Source organism: Eriocheir sinensis, chromosome 29, assembly GCF_024679095.1.
Source record: "Eriocheir sinensis breed Jianghai 21 chromosome 29, ASM2467909v1, whole genome shotgun sequence".
In the NCBI taxonomy this organism is placed as follows: Eukaryota; Metazoa; Arthropoda; class Malacostraca; order Decapoda; family Varunidae; genus Eriocheir; species Eriocheir sinensis.
In genome coordinates this window covers 13417945-13436710 of record NC_066537.1, presented here as the reverse complement: position 1 = coordinate 13436710, position 18766 = coordinate 13417945, and the positions used below count along the sequence as shown (strand labels likewise).

General features: G+C 42.8%; 1 protein-coding gene and 1 long non-coding RNA gene across 13 annotated transcripts in view; one reads left to right on the top strand and one right to left on the bottom strand.

Moving 5' to 3' along the window:
* LOC127005088 (piezo-type mechanosensitive ion channel component-like) overlaps window positions 1-16044 on the top strand; it is a 60681-nt gene extending 44637 nt beyond the window's left edge. For all 11 annotated transcript variants that reach the window (XM_050873606.1, XM_050873602.1, XM_050873600.1 and 8 more), the window contains 20 exons: window positions 379-518; window positions 860-1017; window positions 1420-1511; window positions 1824-1892; window positions 2182-2268; window positions 3008-3182; window positions 4026-4189; window positions 4485-5387; window positions 5595-5742; window positions 6165-6317; window positions 6575-6636; window positions 7137-7295; window positions 7984-8110; window positions 8501-8748; window positions 9162-9315; window positions 9692-9830; window positions 11218-11364; window positions 12009-12222; window positions 12483-12603; window positions 13061-16044. In XM_050873606.1, the coding sequence (XP_050729563.1) occupies window positions 379-518; window positions 860-1017; window positions 1420-1511; window positions 1824-1892; window positions 2182-2268; window positions 3008-3182; window positions 4026-4189; window positions 4485-5387; window positions 5595-5742; window positions 6165-6317; window positions 6575-6636; window positions 7137-7295; window positions 7984-8110; window positions 8501-8748; window positions 9162-9315; window positions 9692-9830; window positions 11218-11364; window positions 12009-12222; window positions 12483-12603; window positions 13061-13231 (3631 nt within the window). In that variant the 3' untranslated portion in view covers window positions 13232-16044. The remainder of the gene's footprint in view (window positions 1-378; window positions 519-859; window positions 1018-1419; window positions 1512-1823; window positions 1893-2181; window positions 2269-3007; window positions 3183-4025; window positions 4190-4484; window positions 5388-5594; window positions 5743-6164; window positions 6318-6574; window positions 6637-7136; window positions 7296-7983; window positions 8111-8500; window positions 8749-9161; window positions 9316-9691; window positions 9831-11217; window positions 11365-12008; window positions 12223-12482; window positions 12604-13060) is intronic.
* LOC127005090 (uncharacterized) overlaps window positions 8117-18766 on the bottom strand; it is a 10953-nt gene continuing 303 nt past the window's right edge. Inside the window, exons 2-5 of one of the 2 annotated variants that reach the window (XR_007758277.1) lie at window positions 16249-16425; window positions 12968-13078; window positions 12457-12628; window positions 8117-8242 (exon numbers count right to left, since the gene is read on the bottom strand). This is a non-coding gene — a long non-coding RNA (uncharacterized LOC127005090). Of the gene's footprint in view, window positions 8243-12109; window positions 12247-12456; window positions 12629-12967; window positions 13079-16248; window positions 16426-18766 lie in introns of those variants that run through there. The other variant, XR_007758278.1, reaches the window with a different exon arrangement.

Below are 18766 nucleotides of genomic sequence, written 5' to 3'. Positions count from 1 at the left end.
TTTATTCTTGTTCATTCCTTTCTTTTTTTTCTTTCCTTCCTTTAGTATTTTAACTCCCATTTCTGTTGTTTTCCATTTCTTCTTTACTTCCTCCTCCATGCTAACTTTAACTTCCCTTATTCTTTATTTCTTTATGACCGTTTTTTCTTGATCATATTATATCCATTCTTTTCCACATTCTTTCCTTTTCCTCCACTCATTTCTCTTTGTCAGTCATTCCCCAGAGATTTGTTTTTTTTCTTGTTATTCTGTTGTACCTAACCCAACTTTTTTAACCCGTGCCATTTCACCTCAAAGTTTTAAGAGCACACAATGTTTCTTGATTTCTCTCATGAATCTCCAACTTGAAGGAAATACTACCCAACTACATTTTCTTAGGTCTCCCCTGGCATCTGGTCGCCCACCCCCGCCCTCCACCCTGCCACCCTTGCCGCCAATACCTCAGCTGGACGGCGGCTATTTGGCGGATGATTCCACGGCACATGATTATTCAGAGATTGAACCTGCTGAGCCACAAGGTTAGCCTTTCTAAAACATTCATGTGCTGATGTAGGAACAAGGCTACAGTGAAGTTAGTCTTTCTGGCTGATAATGTTGGTCAAGGTTTAGAGTCCTCACAGTTTACAATCCTGGTAATAGTAAAGTGGTTATAGTAGTGAGTTAGTGATTTGGGTTGACTCCTCATGGTGTAGAGAACATAATAAATATTTAAAAAAATTTGATGTACAAATACGGAACAATTAAAAAATGTATGTAACTCATTTTCTTATACTCACTGGGGCTGACACTATCAATATTCAATACTTGGTGGCTTAGGTTTGTGTGAGTGACTAATAAAACCTCTTCCACCCTCCCCCAGGCCTGGCCCCCATCCTCCGTAAGATTGTTCACTGGGCCAAGTTTGGGTGGGAGTTTTTGGAGTCACTGATGATCTCAGCGACACAGCTGCTCAACCGCCTCTCCAAAGACTACCGCTATGTGGCATGCTGCCTTTCTGAGGAGAAAAAGAGGCTCAAGGTAACAACACTAAATCTCCTCAATCACTGTTCAGGCTTGGCTTGGGTTACATTGATCTTTTAGGTATTAAACATGATTTCAATGTAGCCCTGTTATCTAGGTTGCTAAATTAAATAATCTTCCTGCTCAGTGTGACTGGTGGTGAGAGGATGCTCAAGGAAAAGTGTTACTTAACCCCTTCAATGTGGTGACGCCGACGTCGGAGTCACTGTTGGCGTCACCATATGGAAAGGGTTAATCCTCTTCTAAACCTCTTAAGAGGAAATCGAAGAGGATTAATCCTCTTCGATTTCCTCTTAACCCTTTCTATACTGTGACGCCGACGTCTGCATCGCCGTATGGCAAGGGTTAAAATCATGTCTTCTGAAGTGTGGAATCACTGACACTCCTTTTTTCCCCTAGGAGACAGAAGGCTTCAGGGTCATGCCCGGGGCGCCGCCACTCCCGCCCCTTGCCACCACAGAATGGTCAGACGTCCCCCTCAGCCAGAACGGGTAATCAGGAGCCTCAACTACCACCGTGTCAATAACTGTTTGCATGCCAGATCAGTTTCATTTCACTAATCTTCACTCAGTCTGAATAGACAATGATTTGCTTGATTAACTAATTTAATCTTCCAAAAAATTAATCCTCCACAAAAAAAATTGACACAACTTGGTCTTGATAAAGAAAACTTACTAAATTCAATTTATTGTATTTATAAAAAATATGATGTCTCAAGGGAGAAGAGATCAGGTTTGAATATTTTCTTTGATCAAAACCTGCAGTTCAATATTTATATCTCTGTTCATTTGTCACATCTACAGGTACGGTGGTGGGCAGGAGCCTCTTGAGATACGGGTAGAAAAAGCAAGTGAGGACAAAACAGACGACAGGTGAGTTCAAACGTTTATTGGCCTGCCCCGTGCACCTGTCCTGCACTCGTCTCCATTGTAATCAGAGCATCATTTACAGTCTACATTTTATATACGTACAATTCTAGTTTTCATATCCAACACATTACTATTCAACAATATTACTTAATTAACTTGCCTATATTTTGTCTTGGGCTTTGTTTTCATTCATTGGCTCCCCTCAGATTCATATGTAATTTTTGGATTTCCTGTCTTCATCGTCTTCAGTCACTCACAGGCTTCCCATTTTTCCATTGCATTTACTCATCAGTGTGGACTTGGTGGACATTGGAGAAACTGCCGAGAAAGACTTCAAGAAGGAGCAGCCGCCTCTCGTCAAGCTCATCATTGCTCTCTGGTTAGTGTCTTCATCCTTAATTAATCTTTTAATTACTCCTATAAAGCTGTGTGGTTAGTGTCTTAAATTTCCTCCATCCTTCATTTGTTATATATATATTTTTTTCAAGGGTTATATATACATTTTTTTCAAGGTAAATTCTTCATGGATCTGATTCCCCCCTCCTTCCATTCTGCTTCTTTTTGCTATTCTTATACTGTTAAGCTCTTTCCTCTCACCATCCATTTCCCCTCATCCAACGTTGCCAGATTATCTTACTCAGCCTCTTATATTTACCGACTTCCAACCCAAAAACTGTCTCGTGGACCCCAATAAGGAGATTAACTTATGATTATCATTTAAATAGTTAATTCCTGATGTTTCTTGGCAATAGTTAGGCATCAGAAACTGGTAAATACTATGCTCTGAGGACGATAATCTGGCAAGGGTGCATCATCCTCCATTGTTATTTCTATTCTCATAAAGTAAATATTAACATTCTCCCTTTATTATCCCACTCTAACTCCTTCAGTCCCTCCCACCTCCACTACCTCCCATTTTCTTTCCCACAGTTATATTTACAGCAAAGGAGGCAGCTCGGTGGTAAGAGAAAAATAAAAAAATAAAAAGCCTAAGATACCCTCCCCACTATGTTGCTGCTCCCCAGAAGTTATAATAATTCCCTCATGCCTGTCCTGTTCCCTCTTTCACTCTGCTTTTTATTACCACCACCACCACTTCCTATTATCCTTCCTCACAGGTACGCCATGCTCTCCCGTTCCGAGTTGGTTTGCTATATCATGATCTTCGTCAACCAAATCAAGTCCGCAAGTGTGCTGTCGCTGCCGCTGCCTTTCCTCGTGTTCCTCTGGGGCTCCCTCAGTGTGCCGCGCCCCACCAAGTCCTTCTGGATCACCGTCATCGCTTACACTGAGGTCTTTATTACATTTTACGTCCACTTCTTTTATCACGTGTCTCAGTGTTGTTTTCCTTATGCTTCTGATGGATGCTTTTAGCCTTTGATATTTCACAGGTGGCCCTTGTTTAACCCTTAGATGGTGGCAGTATTTGAAGAGTAGCTCCTCCCAAATTAATCGTCTATATAATTATAGTCACTGCCGACCCAAGGACTATAGTATAAATATAGTTACGTCGCATAAGAGATGTTTTAACTATCATCTACATAGAGATTCTACCGCAACCTGGAAGTGTTGTTATATTTCAGCCATACAAAACTGACTGACTGAATTTTGTACCATCTATATAGAGTTCCACTGCCATCTAAGGGTTAAGGGTTAATGGGTTGTTCTTTGAAAAGACAACTTATAGTGAGCTCTGCATAATTTAAACAATTTTTTTCATAATAATGGTAGGTCCAGAGGTTTAGTTTGTATTGATGTAAATGAAAGGCATAAAATAAGAAATTAATTTGACTTTTTTACAGGGTTATTCTGTAAAGTGCAATTTAAACCCCTGTAAAATGAGATGCATGCACCTGTATATCTCTTGCTAATTTACTTCATTGTTATAATCCTTTTACTCCCATATGTCTACTAGTTGTTTCTGAGCTCCATTTTCTTTTATATGGATTGTACTTAATATAAGATGAAGAAGTGTCCCCTTCCCCCCTCCAGTTATTGTGGTTATTATACTCATTCTTTTTATATGCATTGTCATGTTCCTTCTACTCTTGTTTGTCAGGCTAGTTTTTCCCCAGTGCCATTTTCTCTGCGTTAATTGTTAGTTAGAGGACTTGAAGCGTGTCCTTTCCTCCTCAGATTATTGTGGTGGTGAAGTACTTGTTCCAGTTTGACTTCTTCCCGTGGAACCAAGTGGAGCGCCTCAATGCCCCCTTCTGGCCGCCGCGCATCATTGGCATCGAGAAGAAGAACAGATACGCCGTGTACGACTTGGCACTCCTGCTGGTGGTCTTCTTCCACAGGTGAGGATAACTACTTGTTGCCAGGGTTATACTGTCAGCACCCCCTTGTTGTGGATGAAGTACTTGAACTCTTTTCTTTCCCCTCTTTTGTTTGTCCTTAAACTGTCCTGTCTCAGATAAGGTCACTGCTACCTTGCCCTCCTCCTTCCTCTTGTTCTATCTCTCACTTTCTCTTCTTTTCCTCTTCCTTGTTCTTACTTTCACATTGCATATACATTCTTTCCTTTGGCAAAACTTCTCTGTTTGATTCTTAGAAAATATGTCAGTGCCAAACTAACAACTATGGCTGTTACAGGTTCATGCTGAAGAGCCTCGGGCTGTGGAAGGAGACTTCTGACATGACCCCCACAGTCACTGCCCGCACCTCCCCCGCCCACACCCCCACCTCCTCCCCATCCTCCACCCCCCGGGGAGCCAGGAAAGGTGATGAGTCAACTCTGTCTGCCCCAACCTCCAAGGAGGACGGGGATGCATCAACTCTATCCTACACAAAGGACACTTCGCTGTTGTCTAAAGACACCCACGAGGAGGAGTCCCTCTTTTCTAAGGATACTAAAGTCAGCAGTTCCCCAACCTCCAAGGATTTCAAGGACATTTCCCTCACCTCGACGGGCCACACTCGGGACAGCTCCCTCCCCACCACCCTGCGGGAGGCGTCTCTCACGTGGCAGGAGCAGGAGAGTTCCCTGCTGTTGAATGCTAACGACGAGTCCTTGCCATCCCGTGCCTCAGAGCCCCTGCCAGGATCCTCCCCCTCACACTACCTGCCACTCTCAGAGGGCAGCCAGACACCCCTGGCAGACCCTGACTCTGACGTGGTGTACCGACAGCGAGCAGGGAGTGAAACAGCAGGCTACAGGAGGCCGTGGATGCCTGGCCAGCATGCACGGCACTCATCCTTAGTGTCACAGGTGCCAGGTGGAGCAGAGACAACCAAGCCTCGCACCTCCTCCCTGGTGGTGCGTCCGGAGCACCGGCGCCACCTATCGGAGGGGTCACGCGTCTCGTTCAGTCAGCGCGCGCCATCCCTCACCTCCCACTGCACACACATCTCCCAGCCCTCCCAGTCTGGTGCCTCAGACTCAGTGCATGTGACCTGTGCTGCCTGTAACCTCCAGGCACTGAGGGACCTTCAGAAGCCTGACTTTGAGGAGGTGAAAGAAAACTTGCAGCAGCTGCCTAGGATTGCCAGGGGAGGGTAAGTGTCTGTGAAAAGTAATGGATGAACAACAGTAAAGTTTTTGCAAATTCCAATTGGAAAACATGACTGCACCTAAAGTAACTGTCTTATGAATACTAATTCAGATTCTTTAAATGAAGAGAAGATGCACCAGCTTTACTTATAATTATCACTAATCTATCTTGGAAACCTCTGAAACCACATGTGCCTCAAATCCTCTCGCAGGGCAGAGAAGCAAGTCAGCAAGGTGCGCGGCTTCCTGGATCGGCTGCTTCACCAGGAGTCACAGGTCTCCGTGGACGTGTACGCCTACATGTTTTTCTGCGACTTCTTCAACTTTTTCGTTCTTATTTTTGGATTTGCAGCTTTTGGGGTGAGTGGCTGAGTCTTGGGTCTGAGTGTTAACCAAGCTGGGTAAGGCATTTTGACTGCAGTGCTGCCCTCTACAGGGAAATAAAACACACAACTAGTCTTTTTTAAAAAAGGTAGAATGTTGCAAGACATGGCTCAAAAACAAATGTTTATAAGTATTTAAAAGGGAAATTTTTCCAGTAACATCCGAAGAAACCACGCCAACAAGCAGATAAGAAATTGTGAGAATTAAGCAACCTCACTGACTGAAGATTTCATTTTCTCGTTGTAAACAATAAATGCTATAAGGTGTGCATGGTGAAAGATTAGGTGTGCACAAAATATTCAGTCATATGAAACCAAACAAAGCCAACAGATTTACTATCATTAACAGTTAAAACAAAGCATTGATCATATAAAACACTCACTATTTCCCCGTCGCAGACCCAGCAAGGGGACGGGGGGGTGCGGGCGTACCTGGAGGACAACCGCGTGCCCATCCCCTTCCTGGTGATGCTCATCCTGCAGTTCGGTTTGATCATCGTGGACCGAGCGCTGTTCCTCAGGAAGTTCATCTTGGGCAAACTGATCTTCCAGGTAAGGATTTTGGTTTGAGAGAAAGCAGCAGGAACAAAGGATAAAAATGAAACTGATAATAATGATAGCATTTTGATATGTTGGATCAGAAAGGTGCTATGAACTAAGAAAGGAGCTGTAATGAAGAATGAAAATAAAGTAAAAGTAATTCATGTAGGGGAATAAGTAAAATAGGAGATAGATCAGGTCAAGAAGCAAAATCTAACATAAAAAATAAGGGGTGTTATTATTAATTCTCAACCACTTTCTCCCTCCAGGTCACTCTTACATTTGGGATTCATATCTGGATGTTTTTCATTCTACCTGCAGTGACAGAGAGGTGAGTCACCATAGGCAATTCCACTTCATCTGACCTCAAATATGAAGAACCTTTGGCAAAATATGGAAGCTCCATTGAGTGCCCACTCTCAAAAAGGCTTTGCCTAACACCCATTGGGTTAGCTGTAACCAGTCACCAGCAACAGAGTGACTATGCTCTTTCTACATCGTCTATATAGGGAGGGGCTTCTTGCATGGATATGGCATGGAATGGAGAGTTACAAATCTCACATTGCCATTTCTACTGTCCTCCTTCCAGTACACAACACGGAATGGCCGGAGATGCAGATAAGGGCTCTGAAGGTCTAGAGCTGTGGGGCACCTTTTGGGTGGCTCGATGCTAGGGGATTTCCTTTGCATCTCGGGGCCCAGGTTCTAATCTTGGGCAGGTTGTTGGGGAAGAGATATTTCTTCCGAATAGATATATTTCTCATGTGCTTTGAGACATGTACACACACACTAAATACACCCTCTCACACACTCATGACTGGCTCTTTTCAGGGAGTTCAATGCTAAGCGGCCACCACAGATCTGGTACATGGTGAAGTGCCTCAACCTCCTCCTCTCAGCGTACCAGATACGCTGCGGCTACCCGACCAGGATCCTCGGGAACTTCCTCTGCAAGCAATACAACTACCTTAACTACTTCTCATTCAGGCTGTGCGTAAGCTTTGCTCTTTGCCAAACCACAATTTCATTTTTTAAATACAAAGATTCATTATGGAAAGGACACCAAGCATTTCTTAGTATCTCAAGTGCTTCTATGTACACACACTCAAATAAGTATCGTTACACATTCAGCACGATACAAACTGACACCAAGGATGAAGCCATTGATAACATGGTACTCATGTCGGTATCGTGTGTGTTGGGTGTGGCTTCACTTGCCTGAATCAAGTGAGCGTGACTCGTAAATGAGGTGTTATTGTTAGACATTTGCTATAGAAGCATCGTATATATTACACAAACAGCACAGGCATGGTTGTTTTTATTGTATTAGAATGCTTCTGGCATTGCTTTTAACACTGCAGTTTGAAGGTGGGTTTTTTCTTCAGGTGCCCGCAGCTTGTTCATGAGAGAAAAGACACGTTCAGTGGAAGCATTAATTCCAGGATGGCACATGTTATGAAGTGAACTATATCTGACATACGTTGATGGTTGATGTTTTAGTACAATAAATAATATATTTTTAGAGTGAAAACATTTATTCATTAAGTGCCACTATCTATGTCTTGTGTAAATAATAAAAAAAATTCAGCTGGAAAGAGTGAAATAGAAATTCCTAAGACCTGCATCAGCGGTGGTGGCAGCTACAGGTGAGGTGACTGATGCATACGTGCGTCTACAGGTTCATGACTGTGCCTTTCCTGTTTGAGCTGCGCACGCTGATGGACTGGATCTGGACCAACACAAGTATGAGCATCAGTGACTGGGTCAAGATGGAGGACATCTTCTCTCACATCTTCAGACTCAAGGTTTGTTGAGGCATCTTCATCACTTCTCTGCTGCAGGATGTAGACTTACATGCTCTCTCTTCAATACAACCATCAAAGGCTACCAGTCCTGCATTTTCCTTCTTTGAAAATGAGTTGGTGCTGCAGACATACCTGTAATAATTGATCTGGCTAGATTGAAATATATGGTCTTTCTTATCCAGGATGCTAAAATATACCAAACTTTCTTCTTTCATGACCAGGGAAAGTAACTAAGTTTTACAGACCAATTTGATAAAGATCAGATGCTTTTATGCATGCAGGGTAGGCTCACAGTGAATGGCTTCGGTATTCTCTGCTTGCAATTAAAGTTAAGATTTCAGATTTTGATAAGAATTAAAAACTCAAACTCTGCCGTTCTCTCCCATACAGTGTGAGCGTCGGGCAGAGATTGAGTACCCACAGGGGCGAGGAGAGAGCAAGCGGAAGATTATCAAGTATGGCATGGGAGGCTGTGCCCTCTTTGGGGTCATCGCCTTCATTTGGTTCCCTCTGGTGCTGTTTGCTCTGAGCAACACGGTGGGACAGCCCAACCCGCCTTACGACGTCACGGTCCAGATCACTGTGGGAGCCTACCAGCCCATTTTCCGCATGACGGCCCAGCAGCAAAGCCTCACGCAGTAAGGACACTTGGACTTTTCACACTATTACTTCTTATGGTTTCCTAAATATTTATTTGGTAATAATTCCCTAAATGTGGCTAATTTTTATCATTGAATACTTGCAGCCTGCTACAAGTTTTTATTAACTCGTCCACTGCGATTGGCATGGATTTGGCTTTCACTGGTAGCCTGGTAACATATACTCCCAGGTCTTTCTCTGCCTCTGTGGTGGATAGTGGAGTGTTTCCCATGTGGTATTGGTATGCTGGATTTCCCCTCCCAAGGTGCATGACTTTACATTTTTCTTCACTGAATTGTAGCGGCCACTTTTTGTTCATTCCTGTAGCTTGGTGATGTCTTCTTGTAGGAAATCTGCAGTCAAGGGGTTAATGAATAGTTTTGAATACTCATCCTCACTAATTGGTTGACAGGTTCAGCCAGACGGACTGGTACTCCTTCAACTACCATTACCGCACCGACCGCCAGGCCCAGACATTCCTCAGCAACTATGACTTCTCGGACGTGGTGATGGCAGAGCTAAACGGCAACTCAACGGCCATCTGGGGCATATCCCCGCCAGCACAGGTGAGAGACTGACTGATTGATTGACACGCATCTTCAGACCACACAGATCCCATGGTCCTGACTAGGTGGCCTGTCCTCAAACCTAAGTCACTTTTGATCCATCATTTCAGTTAGTGTTCACATCAAAGAAAAAACTACCAGACAAAATGAGCCAAAGTAAAATTAAAGTCAAAATAATTGGATGAACTTAGTGGCTTTAGCATGATATGAGTACTTATTGAGTTAGGTGACATTAAATTGTTTAAAATATGTTAATTAAGACATTTAATGTGATCAAGTAACTGGAATGGAATACACAAATTGGTGTAAATAACTTATGGCTGCCATGAGGCACCAGCCACCTTCCTCTGTCTATATGGTTGATGTTTGTCCCCAGCAACGGCTGATCATGGAGCTTCAGAGCAACCACACCATAAAGCTCAAGATTGACTGGATGATAAAACGACCCTCGAATGGCCCAGACATAGCCTCCGAGTGCAAGGATCAGACCGAGGTGAACCTCGAGGCATACAAAGGTACGTTCTCAAAACTTTGGCACTAAATTAAGAGCGACGGTAGATGTTGCCTTGATATTCCCACACATCCTGATTCGCATTGTGGGAAAATGTAATTCACTCTCTGGTACCTTGTTATCCAAACTAAAAACTTGTCAGAAGTCTGGAATTTAAAGTTAAACGTGGAGAATTTATTTTTGGTTGCATTTCCTTATCAAGCACAAATTCAGTCAAAGATGGTTGAAACAAAGTAAATATAGTAATATACCATATAACACATCATTATCATCAGTAGGGGTCCTTTGTTTCCTCCAGAAAAGAACTAATCATTAAGGATCCTTTTCTTCCTGCAGAAGAAAATGCTTGTGAGGAAGTGAAAATTTTTCATGCCCTTACCAACAATATTTTTCTGCAGGAAACACAGAGTCCCTGATGATGACAATGATGACTTTCTTTGACTCTGAATTTGTGCTTCAGTATGAGAAACAACAGCCTAAAACTTTCTCTTCAGGTTGTAGTTTAGAAATGGTAAACAGTTTTGGGAAGTATTGAATATTGTGAATTACAAGTTTACACACAACACAAACATATGCAGGAGCAGCAGGTAATGAAGACATATGACTGTAAAATGTGAACTTCTGAGGTTTTAACCTCCGTACACCGAGATGATTATCAAATATATGCTGCGCACCTGAACCAGAATACATTAATAGTGAAATACAATACTCACTGCTAACTCTCTGTTAATTTGCACCATTGCATTGGCCAGCCAGTCCACATCCTCAGTGTTCTCGTACCTTGCCTATAAGTGAATATGTATCTTGTTGGTCAGTTCCCTTTTCTCTTCACGGTCACAAGTAGCTCTAGGTTCAGGGACTTTACAACAGTGGCAAAAACATGTCTTAGACACCCAAAACAACGACAGAGCTTTGAACAACACAAGGGTGTTGGAAAGCATTCTGCAAGGGACTGCAGGCTAAGGTGCTTCAAAGATGTCAGCAATGTATGGTAATATGCCCACAGCTAAATCATGTCCTGATAAGTGCAGGATCAATTCCCCCAGGGGGAGCTTATTCTCCATTTTTATCCTGGGAATGGTTTTGCTGTGGGCCTATTGACACTGCTGTCATCTTTGAAGTGCCTCACCCAATCTTTATAAAAATGATTAACAACACCAGCTTGCTTGATGACACCCTTCATCTGGTGCTCAGCTGCGTGTTGTCCAGCGCTCCATTGTTTCGGGTGTTGTAGATTTATTTATGCCCCTGCTGTGCAGTCCCCACAGCCAGAGTAACTTGTGTCCAAGGAGGGAAAGGAAGGGATGCTGCTCAAAAAGATATATCCACCACTCCAAGTCTCCTCAAAACACAAATGTGTAACCCGTCCTCATTCTCATTTTGCTCCCCAGGTCAAGTGAGGAACCCGATGAGGGAGCGGTTGGTGCGCATCCTGGAGGGAGAACTGGAGCAAAACCCCGTCATGATCCCCAACCTGTTCCCAAAGTTCCTGAAGGTCACCAACAAGGGCCAGGCAGAATATGTGCCTCAGTTGGAAGGTGACTAACCCATGACATATCAACGGCTGAAGTCACCCATGTCAAATCAAACGTGATACAATACACAAGAACACAGTATGAATGAGTATTTCTTCTTCAGTGATGCTGCACTCAGGCCAAGGTTTACATGCTCCTGCCTCTAAGGTGTACACCACACATAACAACTACTATTCCAGACTTTTTCAGTACAGCTATTTGCCAGGAGGTGATAATGAAAACAATGCTCCGATTCCTTATTTGGGAGGAAACAACTGTCAGGCATGCTGAAAAAATAGTCTTGTTGGACAACTCTAGCATCAGAAAGTCTGGGCATGGAGTAGTGTTTCTGAGCAGCACAGTACATTGTGAAGGGTCATTATGAAATTGCCTATTCATTAACTGCTTATTAAAAAATCAGGCAAATTGAACACCCTACATTACCTTATACAAAGCTTATACAATATATAGAAATGTAAATATTTCATATAAAATGTAGGGCATTTACTTTACTGTCTGACAAATATACAAGTGATGAATAGAAAGTTTTGCAGAACCCCTGTGTGGCGAGTCAACGCTGCTTGACTTTGGGATATTTCAGGGCTTCAGTGACTTGTCCCTCTAATCAGCCTGGCCTTACTTTGTTACTCTTTCTCCTTCTCTCTCAGATAAATCAAAGGGGTTCGTGGATCTGCAGCTGACTCTGCAAAGCGCTGGATTTGCAGATTTGGCGTCAAGACAGGAGTGGTGGGAGGTGCAGGAGAACTGTGAGAACCGTTACTTTGACTGGCTGCCGCACCACAAACACTGCCGCTTCCTCACCATCTACACCTTCAACGACAAGACCTTCCCCAAGGGCCTCAGCTTCATCTCAGGTGGAGGGTGAGTGTATCAGTGCTAATTTGCCTTTTTTGATAACAAGAGGCATAGGTAGGCCTCAGAAGATAGAAATCCTCAAAACACATGATTACAGTGGGTCTTATGCCACTTTTTATCATTCACTTGAGGTCTTAGGTCATCTCTAGCCCATAATCAACAACAATTCTTTCAACCTTTCCACAAACCCAAGTCTGTGTAAAATATGAACAGACTGTACAATAGATTCTTACAGCTCACCTTGAAGCAACAACTCATCTCCTCAGCATTGTGGGGATGTACACCACGCTGGTGCTGGTCGCCGGGAAGATGCTGCGTGGCTACTTCGCCGGCTCAGCCCTCAAGATCATGTTTGACGACTTGCCCAACGTTGACCGAATAATGCAGGTAAGGTGACCATGGGTGAAGGCAGCTGATGGTGGTGAGGAATAAGGTTACCAAAGAATTCAGCCAGATTAACCCAGTAGCAGCGGGGATCATGTTTCTTAATGGTCCCTCTAAGCGAGAAAAAATCATCATTCACACAAACCATTTCATAATATATATCAAAGCATTTGTGATCAGTTTATGCATCTTCTATTTTTTGGGGTTTATATCATGGCACAAAATTGGCCCATCGCTGCTTCACGGTAAAGCCACAAATTTAGCCCGTCGCTGCTACCGGGTTAATAAGGCAGTATTGCATAAACATGGTGGTATTAGAACTCCCCTCTCAAATATCTGCCAGTGTACTATGAACTGTGCAGACAACCTGAGCTGCTCCATCCAACTTGGAGGCCTCTTGTAGTCTTCTTCCATCCCTGTGTATCCATGTGCTGCTCTACTGATGTGCATTTCTTCACAGCTGTGCCTCGACATCTACCTGGTGAGAGAAAGCAATGAGTTAGAGCTGGAGGAGGACCTGTTTGCCAAGCTAGTCTTCCTCTTCCGCTCCCCCGAGACTCTCATCAAGTGGACACGACCACCAGAAGAGGAGACCCCCGAGGGAGAGGAAGGAGACCCACAGCTGGAGTAATCTGCCTTCGTCCTTTATATGCATTCCTATGGGCCCGTTTCCTTGTTAAGACACTACCTTATGTGTCCTGAGGGCCCAAAACACGCACAATATTTTAGTGAACCCAGCTTCCCACAGCGTTAGGTAGTCCTGTGGAAGCGTTGGGAGGATACTCATTATGTTTGTATGGTGGAGAGTTTGCCAATTGGTTGGTTAGGGAGGAGAAGAATGAGCTGGTGCTTTATCTGAATCTCAACTGTGATGATGCTGGGTTATGCCTTACATGACATTTCTGGCAAAGGGATGGGGAGTGAGGAATAAACATTGATGTGAAGCAGAACTTTGTGATTTGGTGGGTATGAGAGGTTGAGAGTGACTTGGAGCTTTGTTGGTTGTTGTAGATTATAGGAAGAAGGAAAAATCCTTGTGAAAATCAGCTTCAAAAGAAATGTAGAAAGGAAAAAAAACACTGAAGCTTTACCCCCACCAGCGGGGGTAATCACTTTTTGACTGGTGCGGAGGATTGGTGCTGCCATGCTAAGTGTTTTTATCTCACTCTTGGGCACCACACGCCTGGCAGCTCTGTGGCGAGGGGTTTGACACTCATCAAGCCCCAGCTTGGCCTTGGCCTGTTCCGAGGTTTGTGATTATCCAGTCCTTTTAAATTTAGATTTAAGAGAGAAAAAAAAATATAGTTCTCAAGTTTCACATTGTTCAGTCTTTTAATATTTATATAAGAAATAGGAAGTAAGTTGGTTGTAAAAAATTATTGCAAAGCATTTTAACAAAAGATTGTTCTATTTGGCTTTAGAGAGGGATACGGCTACACAAGTGACTTATTAGATTATAAAAGGTGGCAATATTTATTTACTAAAAATTTAAATAGAAAGTGGAAGGTAAGACGATAGCATAGGAATGTAATCAGCTTATCCTATGGCAGTAGTGTCGCCTGCATAAACACAGCTTGGTACTACGACTGGGTCTGTTCCTGACTCCAGCGATGCACCGGTGTAGCGAAGCAAGGCACTCCGGCCCAGACGCCGCGGCCTCAGTATTACTCCAGGCATGCTGTGTGTACTTAACAAGTGTAGATATTAGGTGTGTCTGATATTTCTTTTAAGGTTTTAAAGTGTCAGCAAAGATGATTGCTCTTTCATACTCTGTATCTTTCCTGTACTATATAAAAGTGTAACAACCTGTACACACTGTCTGTGAAATGCCCAGCAATTGTTTTTATGCCTGCAAAGATTTTCAGGACCTTAAGCTTGGAATATGTTGACATCGGTGTATACATTGTGGTGTCAACACAAGATTACATTTACGTCTACATTGGTACATTAGTGGTATTAGTATTTATAACAAATAAGAAGCATTTGTATATGATTAAATATCCCCTGACTGAGGAAGCAGGTGATGGTAGGGTGGAATGCAGAGTTATGGTTATAAATCTGTAAATTATAGACTCCATGTTGTACAACTGTGTGCCAAGGTCTTGTGCACGTGTAACAAACTTTGGGTCTCTGAGTCTTGCACATCAACTTATACAGCAAACTTTTGTTCCTACATCGTCCCAGTGACCACAGTGTGAATATGTGGAAAAGACAAAACTAGTCATAAATAACATAAGCAGTGCTTTGTTGAAGACCTCTCCTTCAGGTCTTTGGGCCAACAGTGTGCTGGTGGGAGGCAATCTGGCACAAAAATCACTGATATGAGTTCTCATGTTTCTTTGTGGCCTAAGTTTATTATGTAACCTCATTTCCTCTAAACTGAAACATTGAAACTACAATGTTAATATAGCCTTCCTCCTTGCTACATTATTACTTTCCATAAACTTGGCTTTATTACCAATGAACAACTTACAAGTCTTTATCTGGCTTATGGTTTAACATTCTGAAAATGGCAAGGCACACAGTGCCTTCAAGAAGAGTAAAACGGTGGATAATTCTAGTGATAATACACACCGGCATTACTATTGGCCTGTCATGACACGGGTTCCTCCACAATACTCTCCCCAGTTTTCTTGAAAGCCACACAACTATTGCTGGCAGCAGGTGACTGGACAGTCTTCATGTAAAAAGCTCTTAGCTTTATATAACCAACATCACCATATGGTGTGGCAACCCTCGGTTGATCAAAACTGTTTTAGAAGCTTTTCTTTCCTTGGTAAGGCATGATAAATAAATTAAAGTTTGTCAAGTGGACTTATAAATACACCAAGTTTCCAGATCACACACCACACACAAATCCAGAGTCCCATGCCTGGGGTCCCCTGATGAGGTGCGCCGAGTGATCCTTCAGGTATTCATTGAGGCGGTCACTGATTACTTATTTACACGTGCAGTCAGCAGAGATGATAAGTGTTGTTGATTGCTGAATGCTCAAGTGTTGTCACTCACTAGTCACACTGTTAAGATAACAGCATTTCCATCTGCATAGTTGTGAGGCCTGAAAATAGCTAATTATTACAGGAATTTTTCATGAGTGACAGACTGCTGTCTTGCAGAAATATGGAATGCTTGCAATTCTTGTGTGAGGAATAAACACAATGCATCACCACTTGTGTTTAGTTGGCACGGTATTCAAGCAAAATGGACACTTAGCTGGCCATTCATTGATCTTTGTAACAGTTCCACTAAAAGTGAAAATCTCTCATCCTACACTTGACAGATTTCATTCCTTAATTATTTTTGGTATGTACAAAGAATTCCCTTTTAAATTCACATTGGCAACACTAACTTTGACCAGTGCACTAATTTTATTTTTTGTTACTTGTGTATAAATTTGTTAAATAAATGTCTAGGCAATGAGCAAGACACTCATTGCCCGAAATATCTATAAACTGTATGATTTTATCCTTGAAATAAATCCAATAACATATTTACTAGTTCAATAGAAAATGAGACTTAAATGTAGAGCCTAGAATATTTTTATTTTATTTTTGTAAAACACTTAAACTAATTTGCTCTTAAGGTCTCTCAGTGTGAATTTGAAGAAGATGCCTACCTAATAATTAACATGCAAAAAACTGCACATACCTTTGTGGAGTGAGGCAGCAGAGATGGAGGCTAGGGAGGGGTGGTTGGGTGAGAGCAGGAGCCGGGGGGGAAGGGGTCTGGGTGGCTGGAAAGGTACCGTTGACAACCCATTTTCGTTCACACCCAAGTCTTTGATGTTCACTTCTACGTACAAAACTGGACGGCTGGGTGTGATCACTGCAAAAAAAAGATTTAGGTTAGCTGTGTCCAGTAACACTTTCAGCAGCACTAGTTACTCCGAGGGCCAGTTTTACAGTCCAATACATCAAGTTTGTACGCTCCCCAACCAAACATGACATATGACGAAAATTCCTTGTAGCTCTAGTGTTTGGCGTTGATATAAAAAGCAGGTGGAAATTTTGGGAACCACTAACCGGGGGATAAAAGCGGACAAGGACACCAGTATTCGAAAGAACTTAACGTTATTACGACAATGAGTAATATCTTAGTTGCTGGTTGGATTCAAAATACTTGTCTAATCTATTCTTGAAGGCCGTAACTGTTGTACTATCAACGACATCACAGGGTAGAGAGTTCCAAACATTAACAACTCGATTGAAGAAGTGTTTAGCTTCGTGCGATGAGAATCTTTTACCACTTATCTTCAAATTGTGATTTCTTCTTGTTCTGTTTGATCGATCAATTGTAAAGTAATCTTCCGCATTAATATCACTGAATCCTTTGAACATTTTAAACACTTCTATTAGATCGCTTCGCATTCTTCGTTTTGATAGGCTGAATAAATTTACTTTTTTAAGCCTTTGTTCATATGGTAAATTTCTCAACCTAGGAACCATCTTTGTTACTCTTCGTTGGACCCGTTCCAACTTTTCTATGTCTTTTCTGTAATAGGGAGACCAAAACTGTACACAGTACTCTAGACGGGGTCGAACCAACGAATTATACAGTTTTAATATTACTTTTTCAGATTTATTATTAAAGACTCGTCTGATGAAGCCAACCAATTTGTTTGCAGTTTTAACTACCTCTGAACAATGCTGACCGGGGTTTAAATCGCTTGATATAGTGGTTCCAAGATCCTTTTCTTTACTTACTGCAGAAAGTTGTTGGCCATTCATTACGTACCGAACGCGCTTGTTATTTTTTCCGATGTGCAACACTTTACATTTGTCAACGTTAAATTTCATTTGCCATTGATTGGCCCAACGTGCAAGTCGATCTAGATCTGATTGTAAAGCTTCTTCGTCGAGTGTTGCAGTTACTTTACTAGCAATTTTTGTGTCATCAGCAAATTTTGATACTTTGCAAGTGAGCTCATCATCGATATCATTAACATAAATTAAGAAGAGCATGGGGCCAAGCACTGATCCTTGAGGTACGCCGCTTCTGACGTTGAGCCAGTTAGATGTAACACCGTTTAGAACTACTCTCTGTTTCCGCTCAGAGAGCCAGTCCACAAGCCAATTGTGAATGTTACCCGAGATACCGTGCCCCAATAGTTTGCTGAGCAATCGTTGGTGGGGGACCTTATCAAATGCCTTTTGAAAATCCAGATATATGATATCTACTGATCTGCTTTCATCAAACACTCAGAATATAGGGAATCAAGTTAGTTAAACACGATCGTGTTTAACTAACTTACTTGATTTTTTTCATTATATTTTGGTCGTGGTGGCTGCCCTGCTGGGCCCGCGGCTGCCGCTCCTCGACGGCGGGAACGAAGGTGGTGGCGCAATGCACTGTGGCTAAGAATCGTGCCATCTGGGTACTGCATGGGTTTTATTTCAAAGAGCACAATAGGATGGATACCTTCAAGATGAGGGTTTACTTTAAACGGAAAATGAGGTTCGGTTTAATTTGATTTACTAGAGCTGCCTTGTATTAGCCTACCAGCCTCTTGCAGCCTTCTTGTTCTTAAGTTCTTATGAGATATATACTCCATGCGAGGGTGGACAAGGAGAACTGATGAGATGATCTACCCTGCTCAAAAGGGCTTTTATGTGGAGCCCCGCCACACTGTGGTGGTCCGCGTCGACGTGAACTGCTTCCTATACGAGCTCTTACGCCATGGACCTGCTGAAAGCGTCGTCCTCAAGGTGCGGGGGAGAAACTTGCCCCCGAGCTGATCCTGTCGCAGCATAAGTCACTGCACGGAGAGGCAGACGGTCCCCAAGATCGATTAGGGCAGGGGATAGGCATAACGTGAAAAGAGGCATAACGAAAAGTAGACATTTGCGACGGAAATGAGGTACAAAATCGTGCAATTCACTACATCTATCACCAGAAAAACGTCAGAAAATCGTTGGTTGGGTGAAACGGTAAAGTGTCCGAAAAGGGTTTCAGAAGACGTTAACATACAATTATAAAAGAAGAACTAGGAACACACACACACACACACACGGCACCGATAGCTCAGTGGATAAAGCTCTGCCCCGTCAGGCCCGCTTCACACGACTGCAGCTGACCTGATGGCGCTACATGTTCTTACCAACGTGAGTGTTGCTTGGGTCGACCTATGCACGCGGTCAGGGGGGAACATGGCGGTGGTGAGAGGGAG